The 26,220-nt window shown below is 44.1% G+C and overlaps 3 protein-coding genes across 5 annotated transcripts; 1 reads left to right on the top strand and 2 right to left on the bottom strand.

The window, feature by feature from the left end:
• Positions 1-256: 256 nt before the first annotated feature.
• fbxw8 (F-box and WD repeat domain containing 8) lies at positions 257-8,198 on the top strand. The gene is made up of 12 exons (XM_077561525.1): positions 257-354; positions 805-1,347; positions 1,605-1,709; positions 1,847-2,011; positions 2,137-2,225; positions 2,718-2,875; positions 3,446-3,642; positions 3,778-3,999; positions 4,679-4,809; positions 5,899-6,072; positions 6,151-6,267; positions 7,781-8,198. Exons 2-12 carry the CDS (start codon positions 967-969, stop codon positions 7,935-7,937), a joined length of 1,896 nt encoding a protein of 631 aa, XP_077417651.1. The 5' UTR covers positions 257-354; positions 805-966; the 3' UTR covers positions 7,938-8,198.
• Positions 8,199-8,488: 290 nt separating this feature from the next.
• On the bottom strand, positions 8,489-16,217 carry tesca (tescalcin a). 2 transcript variants are annotated; one of them, XM_077561545.1, is made up of 8 exons: positions 16,072-16,217; positions 15,157-15,226; positions 13,968-14,048; positions 11,743-11,882; positions 11,032-11,092; positions 10,116-10,224; positions 9,991-10,038; positions 8,798-8,980 (listed from the first exon to the last, which is right to left on the bottom strand). In XM_077561545.1, the coding sequence occupies exons 1-8, from the start codon at positions 16,145-16,147 to the stop codon at positions 8,888-8,890; spliced, it is 678 nt and encodes a 225-aa protein (XP_077417671.1). In that variant the 5' UTR covers positions 16,148-16,217; the 3' UTR covers positions 8,798-8,887. The 2 variants fall into 2 exon arrangements, with proteins under 2 accessions (XP_077417670.1, XP_077417671.1); XM_077561544.1 differs by lacking the exon at positions 11,032-11,092 and having other exon boundaries at positions 8,489-8,980; positions 10,116-10,223.
• A 383-nt stretch (positions 16,218-16,600) lies between these two features.
• Positions 16,601-25,970, bottom strand: LOC144048992 (uncharacterized). 2 transcript variants are annotated; one of them, XM_077561527.1, is made up of 4 exons: positions 25,658-25,963; positions 24,391-24,636; positions 23,297-23,422; positions 16,601-17,921 (listed from the first exon to the last, which is right to left on the bottom strand). In XM_077561527.1, exons 1-4 carry the CDS (start codon positions 25,833-25,835, stop codon positions 17,071-17,073), a joined length of 1,401 nt encoding a protein of 466 aa, XP_077417653.1. In that variant the 5' UTR covers positions 25,836-25,963; the 3' UTR covers positions 16,601-17,070. The 2 variants fall into 2 exon arrangements, with proteins under 2 accessions (XP_077417653.1, XP_077417655.1); XM_077561529.1 differs by lacking the exon at positions 16,601-17,921 and adding an exon at positions 20,248-22,248 and having other exon boundaries at positions 25,658-25,970.
• Positions 25,971-26,220: the final 250 nt, after the last annotated feature.

Here is a 26,220-nt window from a genome sequence, read left to right as displayed (position 1 = left end):
CAGCTGATCCCCGATCCGCCGCAGACGCGTTGCGAGCACCTGAAACGCGCAACCGGGCGGTGGCGGCGCGCGTGCGTGCACGACCCCGATTGCCGGCGGCGGCGTGTGTGACCAGCGGCACATGCTTCCTATTTTGATGCTCCGGGTGGGAGAGTGTGGGAACCCCACTCTCGTATTCAAAGTGCATTTCGTGTGTGCCGCCCACTTGTGGATTATTCATGAGGTCCCAATCCTGTGATGTGAGACTGACGTCATATTTTGCCCACTCGAAACTATAAAGTTCTCCTGTGGAATTGATCCAAAAGTGAACTACATTGATGTGTCTTTATTGATTTTGGCTTTTTAGCCTTTGACGTGAGTGTTCATGTACAATATAGCCTTACAGTTTTAACATTATTCCATAGTTATTTTTATGTATATATTTAAAAGTATTTTACACAACGACCTAGATTAGGCCTCTTGATTATAAGATAGGAGACTTGATCTACGTTTCAATAATTGTAAAATATGGACATATATTTGAAAAACATTGAGCGCCATCGGGTGTCAGCAGTTCTATTTATCTATTTTCGTTTTGCTTATTTATTGATCGTACTTTTCTGCCTTTACGTTTAACTACGGTGAACGAGAAGGCTTGTAACGCAGCAACTAACTAGTTTTATTTTATCATGGATTTTTTTCTAGGCCGTTACGTTTTATTTTATTTTAATTAATTACTTATAAAATAAATTATAAATAAATATTTTTTTGAGAAAATGCCCGAACGTTTCATTTGCGATGACGACGACCTGTTTTAATTTGCAGGAACCAATTGTTTCCTGTAGCCATGTTCCCCGTCGGACTGGTTTCCAGTACAGGACTCGTGCTTTGTTTTGGCCTCAACACTTCCGTACTGGAGATTTTCTCGTTGTGTTCGACGCTTGAACGCAAAATGTTGCCTTCATATTCATAACCATTTTGCACGCGATGGCCGAGGACGAGCTTGCGGCGTTCAGGAACCGTTGGAAACGTGAGTTGTGGAGTCCAAAAGAGGAGCAGCGTCTCGTCCCCTCTCCGTCCCTCAGTTGCGAGAGTCATGCCCGGGACGAAAACGATGACGCGAGTCGAGGTCAAAGTGAACTCAAACCAGAGAGGAGTGCTGGCGTGGGGGAGCCCGGCTACGTGTCCATCGCCAGGGGCTTGCTGGGCGGCAGGACGAGCCCCCTTTTGGACAGACTGGCGGAGGAGAGGAGCAAGAGGAAGAAGAAGTACCAGGATGAGACCGCTGCCTGCAGGGAGTCCCTGAAGCCTCCTCAGAAAAAAGTCAAGGAAGGTGAGCAGCTTGTGGATCAGCTCATTCTGGACCTGGTATGTATGGAAGCACTCCAAAACAGTCGGTTGGCACTTGGCAACCCTGATCCTCGAGAGCCTCCCTCCTCCAACACAGCTGACTCAAATGATCAGCTCATCAGCCAGACTTTGTAGAAGCCCGACAACGATCCTGCGCATCAAATCAAGTGTGTTGGTGGAGGGAGATGTTGAAAACGGGCAGGACTGTGGCTCTCTCGAGGACCAGGGTCCCTGATTAGGCGCTAGCTAACAGAATGTAAACCCCCCCAATACAGAACGAGGCCAACGACATCCCTTTCTTCGACATGGACTTGCCGTATGAGTTAGCCTTGAAGATATTCCAATATCTCAACCGTACAGAGCTCGGCAGATGTGCACAGGTGAGTGACGACTCCAGCCATCAATTCCGTTTTGGAGCAGAATAACATTTTGATCACTAATTAATTGGCCTATTCATTTAAAAATGTACAATAAGGATATAACTTACAGGCTGAACATTGAACTGTTTTACAAAAAGGTGAGCAGGGCGTGGCGAACTCTGGCCGAGGACGGCGTGCTGTGGTTCAGGCTGTGCGTGGCGGAGGGCCAAGGGCGCGGCGCCCTCGTGTCCGACTCGCCCTGCTGGAAGGCGGCGTTGCGAGACCGCCGCAACGCCGCCGCCAGCGTGCGCGCCAACTGGAAGGTGAGCCGATGCACTTGTTCAACACCCGGCGAACGCCGACGCCATCGCGATTGAAGGTGTGAAATGTCCGTCGAAATGAAGACGTAACGTGAGGTGATTTTCCTCATACTTTGCTGTGCGTGCAGAATCGCGTTGGCTGCATCAGTCAGCTGCAGTTTGAGCTTGGAAAGGTGCTGTGTGACGTCGGCTCCTGCGACAACTACGTCCTGGCAGGGTGAGTTTCACAAATCTCTTTGGAATCAGCAGAAAGGGGGAATGTTTGCACAAAAATGTGTTACGAAAGCGCCTTTTTTCTCATAGTAAACGTTTTATTCAGCTAAATAGTTTTGATTTGAGTTTTCCCACCCAAAATACACTGCCCTGCATGGTTATTGGCACCCCTAGTTAAGTGGAAAAACAAAGGGTCAAATCCGACCTTTAATCCAAGTTCATGTAGTCAGTCACAATAAGAAAATACAAATAATAAAACATTGAAAAAGTTGTTTTCCTGAAAACATATGACATTCTGCCCCACAGCAACAAATAAATAAATAACCAAATTGCTGGTTATTGTTTGGAGTTTGAGTTTGCCAAATATCGAAATCTGCATCAGCCCCAAAAAAATCATATTGTTGTTGGTGACATCCTTTTCAATATTTTCATTTTATTTTATTTTATTTTGCAAGTGAGTTTGACGTAAGCTTATTCGTCACGTGCCGCCCACCAGGTACTCGTCGGGGGACGTCCGGCTGTGGAACACGTTGCACTGGGATCTGCCGTCGTCCCACCTCAAGTCCAACCAGCTGTCGGCCCTCTCCGAGCCCCGGCCGCCCGTCACTCTCGTGCGGGTCGCCGGCAACGTGGCGGCGGCGGCCTACCGCGACGGTACGCTAGGCCGTCGCAACTTCCTCCGCTGTCCTCGCTTATCCGACAGCACTTCTCGTAATCAGCCAACGTGATTCCAGACCATTTTTGGGACTAGTATTTATGTCTTATTGTTTCAATCAATATAATTATTTTATTATTTTTTTTTTTTTACAACAAATAGAAGGCTGAACTAATAGTTCTTTTTTGGACACAATTTCAAAATTAGGGCATTTAATGCTAGTTATTTCAGTTTAAAAATGATTAAAGAACATTATTTAGTCAAGTAAAATGTATTTATGTAACCCATCATCACAAAAGAGATTTCCCCAACTTGCCCTACATCAAAAAATAATTACATTTAAATCATACATTATCATTTGCAAATCTATATAGATAAAAGGGAATTTAAGTATTGATGTAATTATTAAATTATTATGTAATTAATTACTATTATATTATTAATATTGTTTTCATACGTAATGATCTGCGGGAGCCTTTTTTTTTTTTTAAAACAATTTCAAAGAATGTTTTAAAAAGTTTTCCTGGATTTTCGAAAAACTTTCCTGCTCGCTGTGGCTTGTGTCGCAGGTTGCGTGGATGTGTGGAGCACGCGGACGGGCGGCGATCCCATTTACCACCACCAGGCGGCGGAGATCCACCGCGCTTTGGCCCTCAGCCCGGACGGCTCCGTCCTGGCTTCCGCCGTCCACTCGGAAGTCCGACTGGACGGCGCCGACGACCGCGGAGCGTGGAGAATGCTCACCATGACTCGCCTTGCTAAGCCCGTCTGTCATTTAAGAAACATTTCAAATGTTTTACATTTATATTTTATGAGACGGTTTAAGAAAATGGATGGATGGAACAGTTAAAAAAAAAAAAAAAAGTAATTTGTTTTTTTGAGCGCGTTTGCTGTCTTTCAGGTTCACAGTTTGGCGTTGGTGCCCGGCAACAGGGGATGGCGGCGACGTGCGCTCACGGCGGTTGCAGCCGGCGAATCGGTCTACCTGCTGGACGAACACGAAGAGTCCAGGACGCTGCACTCGGTGTACGGACATCCCGTCACCTGCCTGGAGTCGTCCCAGCGTCACGTTGCGTTCGGGGTGAGGCGCGGTGGCTGGGCCATGCACGACGCAGGCAACAAGGTCAGCAAAATGGGCGGGGCTTGGAAAGGACCTCCCCCGCGGGGCCACGACTGTGACCGTGTGGAAGAATCCTTGAGCGAGATCAGTGACTGAACCCCGCAGTTGCTCCTGATGCTGCGTCATCGGGAGGGAAATCGCTTTGAGGGCCTTAAAAGCGCTAGAGAAATGAGGTAGCATGTAGCGTGTGACAAGTACACGGTAGCTAGCACTAGACGTTAGCGCAAGAAGCTATGTTGCATCAAAGTAGACCATTTTCACAACTTCTAGATACAGCAAAACGTCTACACAATGTAACATTTTTATTCATTTCATTTGTACTCGTTAAAATGCACCCTTGATTTTTTATAAAAAAAAAATTCTAAATTGTATTTTTTTTTTTTATATGGTAATCGTTTATCCAGTAATGGGAGCAAAACAATTTAGCATGAGAGGCAAATGTAGCTTTATTCAAGTAGTTCAAGCCTGAGTCCTTTTTTCACAAAAAGCTCAAATTGTTCAAGTTTTCCCGCGTCCTTGTTCAGCTAACAGCTAACATGAGCAAAGCGACACGCGGCGGCTAACATGACGAGCCGACGTAGCAAGCGAACAGCCTGGGCAGCAAAATTGCATTGTCTACATTTGCCACTCGCAATTATTTGGATCTCAATCCAAGTTGTTTGCGTTGCGTGTCGTGCTGCAGATCCACGTGTACAGCTTGGAGACGGGCGCGGCGGTGGCGTGTGTCGGCGACTCGCCGGGGGACTTCACCTGCCTTCACCTCGGCGGTGGCAACGCGCCACACATGATGGCGTGCGGGAACAAAGACAGGAGGTGCGCGCATGCACACGCGCTAACAAGAAGACACTCGGAAGCGCACACGCCAACAAAAACAGAACAACGTGATCCAATGACCACACCGACGTACAGACAAACACTCATAAGAAAAAACACATGAAAGCACAAAAATATGAAATATTACATGGGACGTTTTATTTTGTGGAGCAAATTTTTTGGAAAATTAGGACATTACAGCTGATCGCCGATTTTGTATAAAATGCTCAATATCATCAAATCTCGATTTAGTTGATCAGATCAGTGTAAAATCTACTTTCAAATATAACGACATTAACATAAATGCTAGTTTTGTTAGCTCATGTCTGCTGTTTTTTATTATGTGTTAGCATTTAGCTAGCAGAATTCCATCAGCTAAAGTTAGCTGGTTTGGTTGATGACACAACGTGTCATTCATTTTCGGGCCTCCAGTTAGAAGAATCGTTCACAATTCTCAGCAGAAAATGCTCTCCATTCTCTCCGTGTTTGAAAAGTTGTCTTCACTTGGCGCCGAATGCGAGGCGGCGTCTGCTTTGCAACTTTTTTTGTCTCGCTTCCTTTGACAAGTCGGGATTGTGTCAAGCGCGTCCGCTGCCAAGATGTCCCGGGACTGCGGATGAACGGCGCTCATTGTTGCGCCGATGGAAATTGAGCAGCATTCAAACGTGGCGCCTACGCAGGCCGCATTCCGTTAGCTCACATTCCTAGCTTGAAAGTCCGACCTCCCCCAAGGCCGAGCAGTCGCACCAAACGTCCGTCTCGGCTCCTTGAGTGAAGGAATTCACACGTTTGTTTTCCCCGCAAACGCTCTTCTTCTCTTGCTTCATGTTTGCATTATTTTCTAGCGAGGGATTGTCATTTCCTATCAAACTGTCAAATGTTCTCCCTGCAAATCGTGTCTTGAAAAACGGAAGCATTCAGAGACCGACAAAAGCGTATTTGTTTTAGATTATCGGTTGATGAGTCAGTTATCAGAATTGTGTTCTGCCAAATATTGGAATCGTCCCCGGCCCAAAAGAATCCGTACCGGTGCGGCCCAAGTTTTCAACTTGTGAAAGACCACTTTATATATTTGTGTTTTGTTGCCAGGGTACGCGTGTTGGACCTGCGCTCGGGCGCGTGCGTGTCGTCCTTGTACGCGCACCACCTGGGCGTGACGTCGGTGCGCGCCGACGACTGGAAGGTGGTGAGCGGCGGCGGCGAGGGCCTGCTGTGCGTGTGGGACATGAGGATGGGAAGCAAGTTGTGGGAGATGCACAACAGGTACGACCTCCGACCTCCGACCTCCGGCGTGACGCCGGCTTGCCATTCATGCGGTGTGGCGTGCACGCGCGCGCGCAGGCATCCGGTGAGGCACGTGCGCTTCGACAGCCGCACGCTGCTGACGGCCAACGTCCCCGACGACAAGACGCCGCGGGGGGCGTGCATCACCGACGACGACCTCACGGCTCACCGCAGGTACGAGCGCGCTGGCCGCACGTTTCTACATCCAACGATGGAAGACCAAAAGGACCCAAATTAAAAATAAATGACTCAAATGAAAATAAAAATGATAATTAAAAAATGAAATACAAAAAAAATTATATAAATGGAATTAAAAACAACAAAGTATATATATTCAAATATATATATCCATACATAAATAAATAAATATATGTGTGTGTATATTTAGTTTTTTTCATTTCCATTTATGTTTATTTTTTGCATTTAATTTTAGAATTATTTTTATACCTGTTTTTATTTTCACTTTTAGTCATTTATTTGTTTAGTAATTTATTTATTTTAAATTTGGGAAGTTTTGGTCCTCCATAGATGCTGCATGATTTTGATTGCAATGTTTTTTTATTTTTACTTTTATATTTTACCACAATGCGTATTTTTGGGGTACAAATTTCCCCCAATATTTTACTTACTCTGTTACTTCACTTATGTAGCTCTATTTTTTTTCAAACTAGGGTTTCAAATTAGGGTTGGGGTTTCAAACTAGGGTTTTACTTGAGGGTTAGGGTTTGAAACTAGGGTTTCAAATTAGGGTTAGGGTTTCAAACTAGGGTTTCAAATTAGGGTTGGGGTTTCAAACTAGGGTTTTACTTGAGGGTTAGGGTTTCAAATTAGGGTTTCAAATTAGGGTTAGGGTTTCAAACTAGGGTTTCAAATTAGGGTTGGGGTTTCAAACTAGGGTTTTACTTGAGGGTTAGGGTTTGAAACTAGGGTTTCAAATTAGGGTTAGGGTTTCAAACTAGGGTTTCAAATTAGGGTTGGGGTTTCAAACTAGGGTTTTACTTGAGGGTTAGGGTTTCAAATTAGGGTTTCAAATTAGGGTTAGGGTTTCAAACTAGGGTTTCAAATTAGGGTTGGGGTTTCAAATTAGGGTTTTACTTGAGGGTTAGGGTTTGAAACTAGGGTTTCAAATTAGGGTTAGGGTTTCAAACTAGGGTTTCAAATTAGGGTTGGGGTTTCAAATTAGGGTTTTACTTGAGGGTTAGGGTTTCAAATTAGGGTTTCAAATTAGGGTTAGGGTTTCAAACTAGGGTTTCAAATTAGGGTTGGGGTTTCAAATTAGGGTTTTACTTGAGGGTTAGGGTTTGAAACTAGGGTTTCAAATTAGGGTTTCAAACTAGGCTTAGAGTTTCAAATTAGGGTTTCAAATTAGGGTTTCAAATTAGGGTTTCAAACTAGGCTTAGAGTTTCAAACTAGGGTTTTACATTAGGGTTAGGGTTTGAAACTAGGGTTTCAAATTAGGGTTGGGGTTTCAAACTAGGGTTTTACATTAAGGTTCTGACATTGTTAAACGTCATGTGAGCAAATGTGTGATGTCAGACGTTCGCATCCATTTGCCGCAGCCCTCAAAAGGCTTGTTGAGCTCTGAAGCTGTTGGTCAAAGATTGACTCATGAGATCAAAGTCACTTTTTGCTGCTTTTTTTTTTTTTGGGAGCTCCTAACGCCGAATTTGTGTTGTTCCCGTCCAGGCACCGAGGAGTCATCTGCCACTACGACTTCTCGGGCGTCAGCGCCGACGACGGCGGCGGCGGCGGCGTCCTTCCCATCTGCAGGTCCGACTACGACCAATCTCACGGCTACAACTACAACATCACGCTGGCCGTGCCCTACGACCGCCTCAGGTGACCACGCAAAGTTGACATCCGGCCACTACATTAGGTACGGCTGCAGACGGCCACGCGCGTCCCTCACAAGATATTTTCAATTTTTAACCCCAACATGAAAATAATGTATGGATGTCCGACAAAAGCGGATATTTTTGTAGAAAAATTGCTGTCGCTGTTTATGAAATACTTTTTGGTCTGCAATTGTATTTATTTATATTCAAAAGAGCAACCAAAATACAGCGTTGCTAAAAATAAATAAACGAGGACATGTGAAAATGTGCTTTCGTAGTTGTTGTTGTTTTATCTGCCACGTCCCAAAAATGTAATACAATGCAAACATTTGGAGCTAAAATCCTCAAATTCGTAGATCAAATGTAAGATATAATATTTGTACAATTAAAAATGCATTTGATCAGCATTTCTAAAACTTTATTATTTGTCCAACTTAACAACGAATTTTGTCGTTTGTTGAGGTCCGCATTTCTCCTGACATTTAAAAAAAATGTTTTATGTGCAACATTAATCAGGGGGGAAAAAGGTAAAAAAAAAAAGAAGAAAAAAGAAGAAGAATTACTCATTTTGCATTTTATTAAAAGCATTAAAAAACATGACGAGACAACCCCCACAAATGGGCAATTTTTACCAATATTTTCTCACAAATACGAGCGGACCAAATAGAATCAGTCAAATGTCCTGCCGGTGTTTCATATCTTTACTGTTCTAAGCCGTAAGGGACCAAGAAAGACGTTATTTTATTCATTTATTTTCCAATGAGTCGTCATATCAATCGTAAATCGCAATTTTCTTCTTTCAAATATTGGATGTGTTTGATTTCCTCCGATCTCGTACAGACCGTTTTTTTTTTCGGAATGCTTGTGGTCCGTCTTTGGGGGGGGGGGGGGGGGGTTCTCCGCCAAGTATGAAACAAATCTGCATATGCGCATGCATAATGAGATGTTAATGAGGTGGTCAAGAGGTGGCTTTTCCGCAGCGCATGGTGGTGGTGTCCATGTCCAAAAAGCGGATGTGCATCCGGGACTCCATCTCCAAGCCCTTGAGAATCTGGCAAGCCCCCCCCCCCAAAAAAAAAAATGAATACAATGAGAGAGACAGAAAGGAAACAAAATTTCGCAATATTAAAGTCGAGCCTGGCCGATTAATCATCCCATGTCAGCCATTCGGCAAAAAAGTAAGCAGATTTTTGCAGTTTTTTGTTTTTCCGCATTAACACTTTACAACGATAAATGACATATAAAGACACTTAAAGACATATTTGTCGGCTCGCTGCGGATTTTTCTCTCCATGGCAAACTTAACCGTCTTCTTAGAAGTTGTGGGTCAAAGCGACTCACTTTCAAGTTAAAAAACAAGACATATTTGTTTTCCGCTATCAAACTTGGCCGCAGCAGATGGTAAGAAATTGTTGATTTTGTGCAAATTTGCATTGAAAACTGTTCATGAGCTGTAACAATGTTTGCCAGGATGCTTTTGGAACTTTGAGGGTCAAAGTGCACAAGTGAGAATTTCCGAGCGGTGAAAATTGAAATTGTTTTCGTTGACATATTTGACAGGTTTCAATTCAAATGTTACAAATGTTGATCGGAATGTTTTGGGAACATTAAACAGCCGGTTTGAAAGTCGGACAACTACAAATTTGTAGCTTTTTTTTCTTTTCATATGAAACTTCTTATCAATTAAAAGAGTCTACTGAGACATATTTTCAATTAAAATGGTTGCTAAAACGTATCGGAACGTTTTTAGAACATGAAGCATAGACGGGTGACCCGTTCCAAAGTTCATGTTTCTCAGGATGTCTTTTTGGTCATTAAACATCGCTTGGGTCAAACGAACCCGGGAACCTTCTTCTTATTCCCCTGAAAGCAACCTAACAAGGAAGGTTGAAGAAAATATGCAAGGATCAAACATTCTGCCTGCAAGTCATTGTTGTGATGCACCACAAAAGACATGATATTATTCATCATATGTTTTTTGGGGAATGAATCGATGATCGGAATTTGATTCTGCCCAATAAATATGAAAGTGGACATCGGAAAAGCGGCTCCAAATACGAACCTGTTGGAAATGCTCGAAGGTAATCCCCTCGTAGAAGGCATCCGCTTCCTGAAAGGTGAAAGGTGAAAAAACCCCAAATGTGATTGCTATTGGTTGCGTGTTGCTGGCGTGTTGCGTGCGCTCACCATGTGCGGCGCGTTGGTGCTGGCCACTTCCAACATGGCCGCGTCGGCAATAGCCTCGGCGGCCTGCTGGCCGATGGCGCCGCTTTTGGACAGCAGCTCCTCCACCACCAGCAGCGAAAAAAAAGAAGGGAAAAAAATGGATCTCGCACGACAACATTCTCGCCGTCAGTCACAATTCCGTTTTTCCATCTTGGAAAATGTCAATCATTCAATTGGATCTATTCTAATTAGAATCCCTAATGATTCATGTTTTTATTTTGTAAGTTTGACCATTTTTATTTGACCCAAACGCGATTACTTAAACACAAACTCGTTTCATTTCATATTTTATGCATATGAAGTATTTGAATGTAAAAATGTATTTTTTTTACATACCTTCTTAAATAAAAAATTAAAAATGTAGTCATTTTTTCACATTTTTCTGGAAACACAAAAAAATGTAACCATTTGCTTCATGAGGAGATGATTTATTTTTGCAAAAAAAATGACTTAAGATGTATACAATATAATGATTTTTTTTTTTTTTTAACAAACATGAACGTTTCCTTTTTGCGAAATGAAACATTAAAATTGCGCAACTGAATTTTTTGGTTTTTGTCGGTGACGGCGCGTTCCCGTTTTTTGGATTTCAGGTTTGAACAATTTCATTTTGTTTTCCTGAATAATTTGATGGTATTATTTGGGTTATGAAATATATCATTAATCAATGTTTGTTATGGCCATTGACCTTTTTATAGTTTATAATCGACGCTTGTTTTATTATTAGATGAGGCGACTTGATTTCATTCATTTGAATGTAACCAACAATCAAATGACTTCCAGTGATTGTCTTCTGTGAAGGTGAGACAAAAGTTTTGGGACGGCCGCGGGAAGCAAAAGCAGGCCAAGTGGGTGGAAATGCGCGGCGCTTTTTACCTTGCGGTACTCGGCCAGCGTGATGATGCCGTCGCCGTCCGTGTCGTGCATGTTGAACAAAACTGCAAAACGCAAACGCATTTACAACAGAGAGCAAATTTGCAATTCATTGTGAGTTAACTCTTGAAGTCACGCCATTCATTACGATGACCATTTTTAATTGCCTGACAGCCCTAAAAATAATATGAAATGAAAGTCAACGTAATCATTTTTCAAGTGTCGATGCTACGGTTCAAATACTCGAGCTGAAACAAAAGAGAAAGCAAAAACCAAAAGCGCATCAAAAGAACTTCAACGAATAATGACAGCAAAAGTTCAAGCGATGGGAGGAGGCGGGACTTCCGACTTCCTGGTTTTCACACATCAGCTTTGTTTCCGTTTCCGTTTCCCGTTTGCGCCGTGCGGGTCGCGTCCCAGTTGGTGCGCTTCCCGCTTTTGTAACCCTCGGTTGCGCCTTCCCGTCGACGGGTGCGAGTGTCTCGTGTGTCTGCCTCAGTTGTCCCAAGCATTTCAGAGAGTTAAGACGCCCTGGTTTGGGGGGCGTCGCCATCAGTGGCCGGAAAGGACGCCGATGTGTGAAACCCGGAAGTCCGTGGCATCGTTTGGGTCAAAAGTTTTCCCACTTGAGACGGCAGTGGCGTGTTGCCGTGGCAACGACGGCAACAGCGGCAACGACGGCAACGGCGGCAACGGCGGCAACGCCAAGACTCACAGCGTAGCTTCTGCTTCCTGGCGGCCTGCCGCTCCTCCTCAGCGCTTTTGTGCGCGGGCGGCCGGAAGTGACTCATGACCATCAGGAACTGCTCCAAGTCGATCTGGTCCCAGGAGCCCACCTGGTCCTGCCGCTGGTTCCTGCCCGGTTGGACCACGGCAACAAATCAACAAAATGCGAACCCTCCCGCGTTTTGAGTCCAATTGTTTGTTTGTTCGCAAAATAAGAAACTCGTATAATATACACTTTTCCTCTATGAAAAATAATCTTTGAAACTTGAAATTGCAGTTTTTAGGATTTTTGCAGGTGAGAGGGGGTGCGCCAAATGTCAGGATTTTTTTTCCTTCACAAAGGAAATTGGTTAAACAAATTGACAAATCGTATATAAAAATGAAAAAATAACTGAAAACTGTACAATTTGACTTTTTTTCTTTGTGAAGGTCAAAGGGCGAGCTTGAACTAATTAAGTTTTAGGTTTGATCAATTGTGATTTCTTTTCACAAAATAACTAAACAAAATGAAAAATGATCTTTTCAACTCAAAATTGTACAATTTTACCATTTTTGTGGAGGGGGGGGGGGTGCAGCAACAGTGTTGGAATTGTTTTAACTTTTAAAAATACCCCCCCAAACACACAATTTAAAATACGAAGAATCCCTCTAAAAAAATATATTAATTTTAAATGATAAACGTTCCTTTTTGTAAGTGAGAGGGGGCGTGTCATCTCTTGGGATTTTTTTCCCTCGTCGAAATATTTTATATACACCGTTATATATTTTTAGAAAAAGTTTAAAAATGAACCTCACTGCAAAAATAATATATTAATTTCAAATTATATAATTGGACTTTTTTTTTTTCTTTTTTAGAGTTAGAGGAGGTGCGCCGCCGTGTGTGCGTGTGTTTTAATCTAATCCAGTCTACAAATAAAGCTGCTTTTTTTGGACAGTTGTCAGATTCTTTTTTTTTTTATATAATTGTGATTTTTTTTTTCACCCCCACAAATGAGCAGGTAAAATGAATATAAAACTTTCCTCTAGCAAAAGTCAACTTTTTAATCGAGAATAATCCAGTTTTTGCATCTGAAAGGTGCACAAACACTGCGAAGATTCTCTTCCATGTAAATGGAATTTTTTGAATGTGAAAATTGCCACCACAAAAATGCTTTTTTGACTGTAAATAGTGCATGTTGACTATTTTTGCATGCGAGAGGATTCTCTGGATTCCCCCCCCCCCCCACGCCCCCCGCCCCCGCCCCCTTTTAGTGTTAATCCCCCCCAAGGCCAAGGCCCGAGATGCATTTGAGCGGCCCACGCCAGACGGCTGTTTTGCCTTCCGCAAGCCGGCAGACATCTTGCGAATGTCGCCGGCTTCTTTTGACGGCCTTTTTATGGCTCGCCTTTTGAAAGGAATGTTCGTGCTGAATGCGAGCAGGAAGGCCAACCAAGTCGCCCGCCCGCGCTGTCAAGGCAAGCCAAGATGGACGACGCTAAAATAAGCCAAGTTAAGAAAGAGCCGAGTTAAGTAAGCTGAATGTAAAATGCGAGGCAAGCGCGCGACTCCGACGTTGTTGACTTTTTTCGCGACGGCAAAATAATGCTCCCACTTGCCAAAAAGTGAGCTCAGCTCAGCTGTCTTTCTGACTGCAGCATTTGTGAGCCTCCCTGGTTTAGTTGGACTTTTTTATGCTTGATTTGGATTTTATTAGAACATTGTGCTAAGTAAAAGACACGAAACGTTAAATACTAACAACATATAGTCATGGGGAAATTGGGAAAAAACATTTTTTACTCTATTTATTTACTACAAATATATACCTACATACGAGACGTCAAACGCTAAAATGTTTTAATCAGATTAATCTCATTTTAGAATTTTTATTATTCACGATTAATCGCTTAATTCAAAATACTTTTTTATCAACATTTTTTGCCCACCAAATTTGAAGAGCACCAGTTATGTTAATTCTTTTGACTTTTAATGTTATGAGGACGTCACTTATTTTATTTTTTATTTTTTTAAATAGGACTATGATCACATCCTAACTTAAAAATGTAATAAAAGATTTAAAAAAACAGTCATCACAATTATTATAAATAAAGTCATTTGAGAAATAATGGATGAAAATAAGCAATAACCAAATATGTGATTATGAAAAACAATTGAAAAATACAACATCAATAATCATAGCGACGGACGGCAACGCGACTGCTGCGATATTTGCTGACCTTTTGTCAAAGAAGGCATCGATGATTTGCTTCTTGATGGGATTGTTGGCCAGTGCTGGAATGCCGTCCAAATTTGCTCTGCTGCAGTGAGACGACACGCACACACACACACGTTGGCTTCACATGTCTAGTGGGGACTTCATGCATTTCCTAGACGCTTACCTAAACCCCAACCAAAACCCAATTCAAACCTAAACTCTAAAATCAAGTTTGACCCTCAAAAAAAGGTTTGGACTCACGGGGACCACCAACATGTCCCCACAAGGACACGTGGTCCCCACAATGATAGTATAAAAAAAAGAAAAGAAAAGAAAATGGTCCCCATCATGTGACACACACACACAAACAGGTCAATGTTATTTTTCCCAACTCAAATCCTCAAAGTGGACCAAAAAGCCTTGGCGGAGGTCTGCAGCGAACAGAGTGAGTTTCAACTCTTTGGAATTTATTGATTTGTTTTACGGTGGGGCGTTTATGGCCTTGCAAAGAGCAGGAGGTTTGCATTGCGACATTTACAAGAAGGTTCCTTCCTGCTTTGCAGAGACACGATCGGGAAGATCTCGATGCTTTGAAATGTAGGATTTAGGAGATGACTTGTCCATACCCTGTTGCATTATGGGAAAACTGCCCAACCTAAATCATGCGCCGCAAACATAATCATCAATCGTAAAGCTGACGAATCAATTCTGTCCATGAAACGTCATTTTCTGACGTATATGCGGTCATGCGCAAGTAATCCCCCGAGGCATGATGGGAAAATATGCTCTGTTTGTAGCATTTAGCTTACAAGGACGTTGGAACGTACTCGCGAGTACGTTCCAACGTTCCAACGTCCTTCGCTTGAATGTTTGAAGCAATTTGCCAGTCAAAAATGTTGACGCCACGTTGGCAGTTGCACGCTTTTGTACAAAACTAAACTAAACGTCTTAACAAACACATTGCGGCGTTTCGTGCGACTTTCTGGACATCATTTAACCTCAAATCGAGGTTAAGTTGTACAACAAGAACGCAAAAAGCCAAAGAAAAATAAAAGTAACCTTTTTGATGCTGGTTCCACCTTAAGACATTTTCACACTTTGCAGTTTTTGTCCGCTACTTTCCCAAAATGTTCGCCATTTGTTGAACATTTGTTCACCCGCAATGCATCCGGCATCCGATTTTCAAAATAAGACTCAGGTTGACCTTTTACCTTATCGTCTCCTGGTTTCCGCTGAGTTGCCGGAATCTTTTGTGGAGATTTTTGATCTGCTCTGTGGAAACTTTGACGTGCACGTACACACAAATACACACAAACACACACGCGGGTCATAAAAAGAGAAATGTCTATAAAAAAGAAGAAGAGAGAGCGATAAAGTCCAAGCAATAAGGAAGTGACACACAAAAAAAGTTCAAAGTCTGTCAAACTGGCCAAACACACACCGGACACAACATTAGGTACACCTGCTGCAGCACAATTCCATGTGTTCCCACAATAAATTTGATCTGCATGTAAAAAAATAAATAAAAATGATGCGACTTTTTTCTTTACATTTAATTAAGAGTGTTTGCATACTTATGTTTAACTATTTCAATGAAAACAGAATCGTATGTATTTATTTAAAGGTGCATCTTTACCAATAAAGTAACCACACAATTTCCCCCCTTAAAAAACACTTTCTTCGTCTTCAATTCGTTTTCAATTTTGACGTGTAAAATATTTTAAATTAAAATATCATAACTGATTGAAAATATAAACGCTTAGTGTTTGAATCAAAATAAAAGTAGGAGACATAAAAAAAAATCTTAAATTTTCTTAAATTCTGTCAAATGAATATTGATTAAATGAGTGAAGCTTTCAAAACATTTCTTCATCTCGCCATCAAATCACTTTTGAATGGAAGCACTGTCAAGTCATGAACGCAAAATCCAAATAGAGAATGAAATCCCATTCAGTCGTTGAACCGATCACAGAATGATCCGTGTCCAATTTGGGTGCACAAGCAGTTGCGTGCGCGTGCGTGTGCGCGTACCTAATCAAGTGTCCAGCAGTGAGTTTGCTGTCAAACGAGTGGAGGAATTGATCAGCCGCAGTTTTTTTCTCTTCCGAACTCGGGTCTCGCCTTACATCCGCTCTTGTGTGCCAAGTCCTCGTAGTGCTGCTGCAGCTGCTGTTGCTCGGGACGCGCGTGCCAGGATCCCATGACGAGCGCTCATGGACGCGCTCGGCGGCCAAATCAAGTCCGCTCGGACCCCGACTGCGTTAAGTCTCCCTCTCCTCGCCGGGTCCCGCCCTTCCCTCCTTCAGGGTCCTAAGTCCAGCCCGCTCGTCTTGTTTGGACCAGATGATGGAAAGCACTCAGCGGAAGTGCTTTGCGCTCATACGCCGCAGACTTCCTGGTGGCACGAGTTCGATCCCCGAGGAGGGCGCTGCCGGTGACACATTTGACTGCATGATCAGTTGACTTTTATGCAAAGTAAGTTAAAACGCAAGAATGGAGACAAATATTTGAAGAGTGTAGCGACGGTCTTCCACCATCTTTGTTCACAAAACAGTGCGCTTTACGCTTTGGTGTTTTGTTTTACATTAGATTCGTTTTTATGATAAATACATTTGCCAATTTAGACTGCTTGTCCTACCAGTGATTACTACAAAGTGCTCTTCAAGACATGATCATTTTATTATTGCGAGCCGGTACAAATGACGGATTTTTCGTACATCACCGTTTTTAAACAAGGCGGTTTTCTGGACTGCTTTAAAAAAAGAAAAAAAAAGGTGAAAATTGGACAGTTTATCCACTTTTACAGGGACACCACTGCAAACTTACCTCACTTGGGTGAAGCTGGTTGTGTTCATGATGAGCCAAGATGTTAGTAAGCGCTTGCATTTTTCGCTTCCGTTACAATTGGATTCTATAGAATGTTAAACAAACGTTCAGGAAATGAGTACGTTTTAGGTTTGAAGAGGTTCATACGACACAGGACACAATCCTTTTGACGGCCATGCTAAGCTAACAGCCTCGCTTTCAATTTCTGTTTGTGGGACTGTTATGGATAAATATATAAATAAATAAAAGGCGGGATTTTGCCGCTTCATTCCTATTCCGCAAAATGGCCACCGGTGAAGTCAACTTGGAGGCAAAGCCGCGCGCGCGAAGGTTTGGACTCCGCCGCCGTGCGAGCGCACGTGCGCCGTCAGCGTTCTCTTTTGCGCGAACGTCAGGCCGCAAACGGGGCAGGCCAAGTCGTCGTCTGCGCTGTGCGAGTTCATGTGCGCCTTCAAACTGTTCCGGTACGGGAAGCGTTTTCCGCAAAGCGAGCAGCTGAAAGGTCTCTCGCCCGTGTGCGTGCGCGTGTGCACGCTCAGACTGCCCTTGCAGGTGAAGCGTTTGCCGCAGAGGGGGCAAGCGAAGGGTTTCTCCCCGGTGTGCGTTCTCATGTGCGACTCCATGTGCACCCTTTGAGGGAACCTTTTGCCGCACACGGCGCACGCCGAGGATTTCTCTTGGGTGTGAATTCGCGCGTGCGACGCCATGACCGACTTGAGCGCGAAGCGTTGGCCGCAAACTGAGCACGTGAAGGGTTTTTCTCCCGTGTGCGTCGTCGCGTGCGACTCCATGTGCACCTTCTGCGAGAAGCTTTTACCGCACAGGGAGCAGCGGAAGGGTTTCTCACCCGTGTGCGTCCTGCCATGCGAGATCACGTGCGACTTTTGAGAGAAGCTTTTGCCGCAAACGGAGCAGCGAAAAGGTTTCTCTCCGCTGTGCGTCTTCGCGTGCGTGGCCAAATTGCACTTGTGAGAAAAGCTTTTGGCGCAAACGGAGCACGTGTGACGTCCTTGGGCCGCCGGCTCGTCCCGGTCGTCTTCGGTCTTCACGACGACCGGGGTCAAGGGTGGCGCGCTGGCGTCCGGACCATGCGCCTCGTCTTTGCCGCGGGGGGGCTGGGGGTCCTCCTGCCGCCTCTGGGGTTGGTCTTCTGAGGGATGTGAGCAAGAAAAACAACATTTCAATTCAGAGCTGTCGTTGATTTTTGCTCAATTTGTGTTCCAGGCTTCAAGAATTTCTCTTCTCAAAATTCAAGGATGCAAACATGCAAGGATTTTTCTGTTTTGTCACATGACACGGCACCAAATACAATCCCGAGGTCTCAGGTTAGCCCAGTAAGTCCCAAGACTTGTGAAAATAACACAAGGCAAAAATATATAAAAGAAAAGGTTCATGCTTCGAATGAAAGGGAGCCATAAAAATGCAAGAGGTTTGAATTTCACATCATTTGTTCATGACAAAAACAATGTTCAACTGTTCAAGGACGCGCAGACTTGACGCTATGATGACACTGAAGGAGTTGAGCAGCATTTCAATAAATACTAAGTTTTAAAATCACAAATTGTATTAATCATGATTTCAATCTCAATCAAATAATCGTGAGAGCTTTTTTACAGCCCAATTATGTACTCGAACCATATGCAGTAAGTTGTAAACAAGTCAGAATGCTTCGATTATTGACACATAAATCTATACAATAATCTTGTAGACGTCATGAAATTTGTTGAGGTGGATTTCTTGTCATTCAAAGCAAAGTCAATCTTAACTCTTTTACTGCCAAAGACGTTAAATGACGTTCTGCAAAAACCTACGGAGGAGCGCCAAAGACGTTAAAAGACGTCCTCCCATTTTTTTTTTTTTTTTTTTTGAAACGGGTGCTGGGAAGGCTTGCGGAGCTCTCCTGAAAGTTTTAAGCAGGTTTTTTGAGCCTAATGACTATTTTTGGCCCCTAGAGGGCAGCGATGACTCTCTTTTGACAAGATCGGGTGGGCGTCAGTAGAGGCGGAGCTAGAGCGTCGAGCAGGAGATCAGAATGGAAAACAAAGGAAAAATGGCGGCCGGTCGCGAGGAGCTAACGCCAGAGCCGTTTTTTTCAAAGACCAAAAGCATCGCTAAAAAAGCACATTGTTGATGACGATAATCATCATCGATGATGAAGATGATGGTGACTCCGTGGTTGGGAAGCATTGACGCGGCAGTAGAAGACGTTAGATGGAGCTCGATGGAGGAGGGAACGGGCAATGGCGAGCGTTTGCAAGCAGCTCTACACTTACAAGACGAAAGGCATCGACCAACGCTAAAATAGTACATTGATGACGATGATGATGAAGGTGAATCCGAGCTTGACGGCGAAATTGGAACTGCTGACGCGGCGGCTATGACGGTGTCGTAACGCGGAACGCAACCGAGCACGCACATGCGGACGTTCGATCGGACGACGGAGAGTGCCCCGAGTCCAATGCATATTCATCGGAGGAAGTGTGTACGGTCTGCTACTTGCTTTTTATTCCCCGGAAAAAAAGGCCGTCAAGAAAGTGTAACGTTTGCACGCAAAACGGACCAATGTGAAAGTGAAAGTAAACTGTGTGCGAGTCCTGGCGTCTCTTTGTACGCAGGAGAGCGTTACAAAAAGAAAAACTGTATTTGAAACATCCACATAATTGTAAGTAGTACCACAGTTGCACACATTTGTAAATAGTTTGCGAAATTGTTTTGTCAAATTGTTACACTGTTGAATGGAAATAAACGTATTTTGCAATCAAAAAACACTTTTTCATTGTTGGTGAAAGCGTTTTACAGAAGTAAAGCACTATTTAGGTGTTTGTGGCATCATTCATGGACAAAAAGAAGTGTACAATTCACTAGAGTGCATGAAATAACATCGTTTCACAAAAAGCTCTTTTTCTCCGTTTTTTGTTTCAAAAGAGAGCATTTCGGTGAAAGTAACCATTTTCTATTGTTGATTACTGAAGAACGGAATAAGGTAGAAACAAACTTTTTTTTTCTGATGAAAGCTGAGAGTCCAATCTTTCATTTGGTAGTATGTGTGTTTCCATAGTCCAAACACAACATTTTCTGTGGACCTTGAAAGATCACTCAAAATGCTTAAATCGGCTTGCACTGGCGACAACCCGTTTTTGAAAACGTCTGGCAGTCAAAGAGTTAATAGCGAAAGTTGGTGCGTGACACCCGTTGAAAAGGAATCGGGAGGGGGCATAATTGAATGCATGATGGATGGCTTTATTTAAATCGTTGGCAGATTAATCGTTATCTGTATTTTTTTTTTGTTGCCAAAAATCAACATCAGTCTCAAAAAATGCATATCAGTCAGGCCCGAAAAACTATTGCTGAGCACAACGTGCTGCACACGTCGCAGCTGAAGGGCAAAAATGCACCATCAGAAAAACATCCAATGAGAATTGATATTCGGACATGACCGATGAATTGAACAAGAACTTTATGATTTTTTGGTGAAATGCTGTTGCTGTGGCAATGCATTATTCGCAAAAAAATAAACAAACAGAAAAACGCTGACTTTGAGAGTTTTAACACGAACGAACACGCAAGAAACTGCATGTTTATCATCATTTAATCGTTTTTATTGTAAGGTTTTTCCACCCCCCAAAAAAAAAAAGGTTCAGTAACACCCCCTACACATTTTCAAATAAGCAATCCCGGTTGTAGCGTCACTTAGATCAAAAAGTTGGAGGCATATGAAACAAAAAAAACAAAAAAACGTCATTTTGCTAAACTAAACAGGAAGTCCGCCATTGCGGCTTTGAAAATGTTTCCGATTTTTGGCGTTTTGTGGAGGTCGCGTTTGAAAGAACTCCTCCCAAAGATTTATCATCCGATTGACTTGAATCACTTCATCGAAAGTTCAAAATGAAAAGTCCAAGCAAAGCTTATTATTGATCTGAAAGCCGTTTGTTACCACGGCGACCGTTCGCCAAGAAAAATCCCGCTTGCTTTGATCGTCTTCACATTCGTGCAAACGTAACACTTATAAACGGGGAGTCGTCAAATGATGGCGGAGTTGCGTTCCTACGCTGGCGATGTCAGCCCAATCTCGACATAAGTCGGATTTCCCCGTTGAAGTCCACATTTGCATCAAACGATTTTGTACAGTAACTTTAAAACAACATATTTGCTTGACCGGGACGACACCGGAAACCACATTTGGCGTTTCCGCTCGGACATCGATTGCTGGCGGACGGCGGGGCGGAGCTCATTCAAGCCCAAACACACAAATGTGACGCGCCTGATGGCGAGCGCGAGCCGAGCGACACAATTTGACCCAAGTTGAAAATGGCGTGATTGCTGTGGGAAATGATGAGAAGAGAAGGTGCGAGCACGAGCACGGGTCGAACCGCGTTAGCTGGAGGACTTCCTGAATACAACTCGACCGCAGTCTCCACAAACATATGCAAGATCATGACATTTATTCCTGCTAACTTTAGACGCAGACGAGTCTGCTGCATTGCGGCTGGAATTGCGCCACGACGGGCTTTCCAAGGACGCTCGTCAGAAACGGACGAGAGGTGTTAAAGGAGCTCGAAATGAGCGCAGTCATTTTGACACCCCTAACGTATATATGTATCGGGGTCGTCTATGGAGAGAGTCTTCCTCGACGCAGAATATCCGAAAGCCCCGCCTCCGCAAAAGTGTCCCGCCTCAGATCTTGTCGCGGTCGGCGGTTGCGGAATCCATACGAGTACGTCGGCACCTGCCATCTTTGCCGCCATCCTGAAATTCTGTGAGGACGACCCTCCGATGGCGCCGTTCCTTCTCCGCTTCTCCGCCGTCTTCTCGGCATTCTTCTTTGCGAAGACGATGCATTTTGGCCACGGTCGAGCCTGGCCGCGGGTCCTTCCGCTCCGGTCGCGCGCGGCCGCTCTCGTACCCGGCAAAGGAGTCGATGTGGTCTTTGATGGCCTGCCGGGACCGGTCGCTGACCCTCTTGCGCTTGCCGTGCTCGCCCGTGCCGTCGGGAGACGGGAAACCTCGGCTTTTGCCGACGTGTTTTTGGAGCGCTCGATCAACTCGACCGTTGGAAATGCAAAGCGTGGCCAGAAAAAAAGTCTTGCACACCTCCGCGGCGTCCGCGCGGCCGGCGCTCAAGCTGTATTTTCGAGAGTAGGTCCGGTTTTTGGGGCGGGTCTCGTCTCGCTCTTGTCGCCGCGGTCGTCGGCGTCGGATGTCGAGCAGTTTGACGGAAGCGCAGATGAAAGCGTTCTGCAACTCAAAATTGCCGAGATCCCAGAACTGGCGGAAGATCGCTCGCCGTTCTTCTTCCGAGACGCGTTGGCTGCATTTGTGTCGGCACAAATGGCGCGGGAGGGCCAGCGGGTTTTTCTCGGGAACGGCGAGGCCCCTGGTGTTGACGTAGGCCTCGCCCCGGTTTCGGGCCGCTTTCATTTGGCTCCTCAGCCCTTCGTGGGGACGACACTTTCTCTTTTTGCACTTGTGCGGTGACGCTGAAATGGAAAGTTCAATATTTACACTCGTGCTCGTTAGCGGTCGCCTCCCCCAAGGTCGAAGTGTTACGAGTAGTGGCCAATAGGGGCGCAGCAATGAACCGGTTTTACGATTAACCGTGGTTTTTAAATGTCGGGGATAAAAAACGGTTCTTTCCGCTCACGTGCGGCGCAAAACCAGCCACGCCAAACAGTTCACAGCGCTTCTGTTTCCACGCGGCCCATTTAGCGGGCGCACGACAACACCGGGCTCAGCTTTGAACGCCGCCGGGGAAAGTTGCGTCCACGCCCGGCCCGGACCAGGTTGAGTGGACGTGGGGAAAGGGGGGGCTTCACGTCAGCCGACGCGGGCAGCTGACGCGCTCTGCGTTGACCGCAGAGGAGCGCCATGTCGCGGACGCCGGCCGTTCGTGCCGCCGTAGCGTGGCGAGGCCAATGCAGATTCGATCCGGTCAGAAAGCGTCGCGGTGCGAGCGCTCCGTTCGAGTGCAGCTGCAACTGCTTTTTTGTTGTTGTTTGTTGTTGTTGTTGACTGCTTTCTGTATTCCTTCATGAAAGAAGACTTCTGATCTACTGTGTTTAATCTAAATAAGACATTTCCCAAAATCATTTGGATGGGCCGCTGCCGCAACAAACCCCGGAAGTGGGCGTGGCTAAATGTCATAGTTGAACTTTGCAAAAGCCCGCGTGCCGTTTATGGACATAATTTGCTGAGTATGTCCAATCATTTTCAATGAAAATGCAAGCTAATATTTTTTAATATTATAAAGTTTATGAGTGAAAAGCGGCCGTCCCGCCAAATCGTCCACGTGAGCGACGGACGCCCTTCGCCCTTTTTCATTTTTCTATGATGAAATCCTTTTGGAATGGAAGCGAATGGAAATCTTGCACTTTTGAGATTCCGGCTGAATACTTGAGCTCAACGCGGGCGCGTTCATGACATGACCTCGCGCCCAGGAAAGTCGTCACGCGAGGCTCGCTCATCAATCGTTATGAGAAATATTTCCGTACCATGTCTTGCACGTTATGGATTTTGTGTTCCGTTCACCTTCATTTTCTCCACCCGTGCTGCGTTGTGCTTTGCCTGTCGCGCTTGCACTTTCATCCACAACTGAAGTCTTGTCATCATCTTTCGTTTGGCGGGTTCGACCCCAGTCAGCATCTTCTTGTTTGCCTGGAAGAAAAAAAAACAATCCATCAAATTGCAGTTCCAAAGGGGGAAAAAAAGCAGTTTGCACAAAAGAGGTCCAAGTCCACACGTGGGTGGAGTCTATCAACATTGGGGAATCCCGTCCCAGAAAAAAATTAAAAACGCCACCGAGGCAGGGTTATTATAGTTTTGGCATTTTTGTCATTATAGTTCATTTTTATTTCATTTAGAGTTTTTTTTTATTAATTGAGTTAGTTTAAATTCGTTTTCAGGTCAGCTCTGTTAGTTGTTATTCATTTTAGTTATTTCAAAAATGCTTAATTGTTTTTATTTTTTAAATGTATGTTACTTGTATGCAATATTTAATAAATACAACAGCAAAATGAAAAGCAACACACGCAAGGCGAGTCATTGGAGCCAAAAGTCAAACACAAAATTGTCCATTTGTCACCTCGGAGGGACGACGGGACGTCTTTCTGAAGGTGCTTTTCTATTGGCTGCTGCTTGATGACGTCACTTCGGCGACACTTTCAAACATCTTTATTCCAGTTAATATTGAAATAAATATACTTCAATCACATTTGAAAGCAACCCCAAAGGCTCATGTAAGGACATTTTCACTTTAGTTTGAGTTCGTTTTGTACAATGTAAAATAGAGTTTCAGTTCTTTTTTCTTTTTTAAAAAGCTTTTGGGGATTTTAGTTTGAGATATTTCGTTTGTTTTAGTTCACTACAAAAACGTTGACCGCAGGTGAGACGAGCTTGTTTACCAGCCAGTTGAGGAGACGCACCTGCGGTCAAATGTCAATCTGTGGCGAGGTTCTGACTTTCTGGACCTGCCGGCTTGCCGAACCCCGCTCACAAAAGATGCCAAATAACATTCCGTGAAGCGCGACTTCCGTTCGTTGGCTCCTGCCGTTTGGCAAATGTCAACGCTTGGTAGGATTTTTGCTTTTCGTGCCAGGTCAACTCAAACTCCCGTTTGTCTTCACCTTCAGCGCGGGCGTGAGCCCTCAAAAGTTGTCCGGCGTGGCAGACATTCGAGAGCGGCGCCAACAGGCCGTCCGCTTGGCGGTCTCCGTCTGGACTGCGAGCGTGAAGTCGCGAGCACCCTGGTGCTTCGTCATCGTCATCTTCGGCCGGCGGCTGAAACTCGCTGATGTTGGCCTCTTCCTCTTCCTGTTTAAAGAAGAGGCGGGGCTCTGGATCCTCTTCTTTCTCCTTTATGCAGGGCAGCTCTGCCACAAACAAACACATCCGTATGTCTTCATTCATAAATAGAATGCAGCGAGTAGCAAGAATGTGAACGCTCACAATCGTAATATGAAATGCGTGCTTAGGCGCACAGTACAAGACAAAATTATTTTTGACTCGCGACTGCCACCTCTGGCCCAAAGCGTAACTGCAGCATCTGTGTCAGGCTCGTTCATGGTGCGCGTGCGAGTACGTGCACGGTCTTAAGTGCACTCCACGGGGACGCGCATGACGTCACCCTCCACCACTCCGTCCCTCCCCAAAGAAATGATGGAGTGTGAGGGTCGGCACACTCTACTATAAAGGGAAGATAAAAGCTGATAGATGCAGTCGGAGTAAAACAGTGTCAGGGCTCTTTGTACTCATCTAGGGATTGGTGGAGCGCGCATGATGTCGAAAAAGCGAAAATATGACCTTTTTAAACGGCACAATGCACCTTTAAAAAAAAAAAGAGAAAAAAAACACATTTTTGTTTACAAAAAAAAGCTTAAAAAAAAACAGAAACGACATTCTATGTTTACAAAACCTAAATATAATTATCGTGAAAATGTCCTTCCTTCGTCAGGCACCATCGAATGACGTCACTTCTTGGGTTGAGCCGAGCCGATATCAATTTAAATGAACCTTGGTGTACTGTACTTGTTGATAGTACAGATAGTAAATATATTACCATAGTTGGTATGAACTGTAAGAATGTAATATCTGTTGCCTATGGTAATGGCATAATGGTATCACCATCAACAATTCAGTTAATGGTATGTCATATTGTTTATCCAAAAAAATAAAAAATAAAATGCTGCATTTTCATCCCATTTGTTTATGTTTATCACGGGAAGCAATACTGCAATATAGTATAATGCTGGCTCCTGTAAATCAGTTTATATTTGAAATCTTGCACACATAGGCTTACCTGCATTGTCTGTAGCAAGCAGTTAGTTAAGCGAACACATATTTGAACATTTGGAGTGCGTCAAATCATCAAGTTGAAGCAAAATGGGCACAAACCTTGTGGGTGTGCGACATTTGGAGGGTTGCAAAAAGCTTCCAGGTTTCGTCGGTGTCGCTCGCTCTCTTCTCTTGCCCGACAAAGTTGCTCCTCGTACGACGCGATCGTCCGTTCAAACAATTCGAAGATTTCGTCGGCGGCCGCCATAAGTCGCTCCCTCACCAAATCTTTCAACATTTTGATGTTTTTTTGTTTTGTATTGTTTTTTTCCCCTTCCTAATTCACACTCGTCCTCGGCGGGGCGGGCGTTTGTTTTGAAGCGATGCTAACTTCCGCTTTGTTCTTCTTCGGTGGTGTCACTTTTTTTTTAAACTGCAGAATGAACAGCGCGTCACAAGTCGGCCATCTTGCGACGGTATTGAGAACCGCGTCAGTATTCACCTTGCCGGGGCTCATTTTTGATGGCCACAGACACGAAATGGAAGAAGAGGGTGTGTAACTGTGCAAAATAATAATAATAATAATAATAATAATAATAATAATAATAATAATAATAATAATAATAATAATAATAATAATAATAATAATAATAAACGAACTAAAGGAAAAATCACATGCAACA

The sequence above is a fragment of the Vanacampus margaritifer genome, chromosome 3, assembly GCF_051991255.1.
Source record: "Vanacampus margaritifer isolate UIUO_Vmar chromosome 3, RoL_Vmar_1.0, whole genome shotgun sequence".
In the NCBI taxonomy this organism is placed as follows: Eukaryota; Metazoa; Chordata; class Actinopteri; order Syngnathiformes; family Syngnathidae; genus Vanacampus; species Vanacampus margaritifer.
This window is presented reverse-complemented; position numbering and strand designations above follow the sequence as displayed.

Bases quoted from the DNA above. Each gene is read 5' to 3' on its own strand.
- fbxw8 (XM_077561525.1), top strand. From the start codon at position 967: ATGGCCGAGGACGAGCTTGCGGCGTTCAGGAACCGTTGGAAACGTGAG. The intron at 1,710-1,846 runs GTGAGTGACGAC...TTTTACAAAAAG, and splicing joins AGCTCGGCAGATGTGCACAG to GTGAGCAGGGCGTGGCGAAC. The intron at 4,000-4,678 runs GTCAGCAAAATG...GTCGTGCTGCAG, and splicing joins TGCACGACGCAGGCAACAAG to ATCCACGTGTACAGCTTGGA.
- LOC144048992 (XM_077561527.1), bottom strand. From the start codon at position 25,835: ATGTTGAAAGATTTGGTGAGGGAGCGACTTATGGCGGCCGCCGACGAA. The intron at 24,637-25,657 runs GTTTGTGCCCAT...TGTTTGTGGCAG, and splicing joins AAATGTCGCACACCCACAAG to AGCTGCCCTGCATAAAGGAG. The intron at 17,922-23,296 runs GTGAACGGAACA...CACATCCCTCAG, and splicing joins CACGGGTGGAGAAAATGAAG to AAGACCAACCCCAGAGGCGG.
- tesca (XM_077561544.1), bottom strand. From the start codon at position 16,147: ATGGGATCCTGGCACGCGCGTCCCGAGCAACAGCAGCTGCAGCAGCAC. The intron at 10,039-10,115 runs GTGAGCGCACGC...TTCACCTTTCAG, and splicing joins GCACCAACGCGCCGCACATG to GAAGCGGATGCCTTCTACGA. The intron at 8,981-9,990 runs GTTCGTATTTGG...GGGGCTTGCCAG, and splicing joins CCTTCGAGCATTTCCAACAG to ATTCTCAAGGGCTTGGAGAT.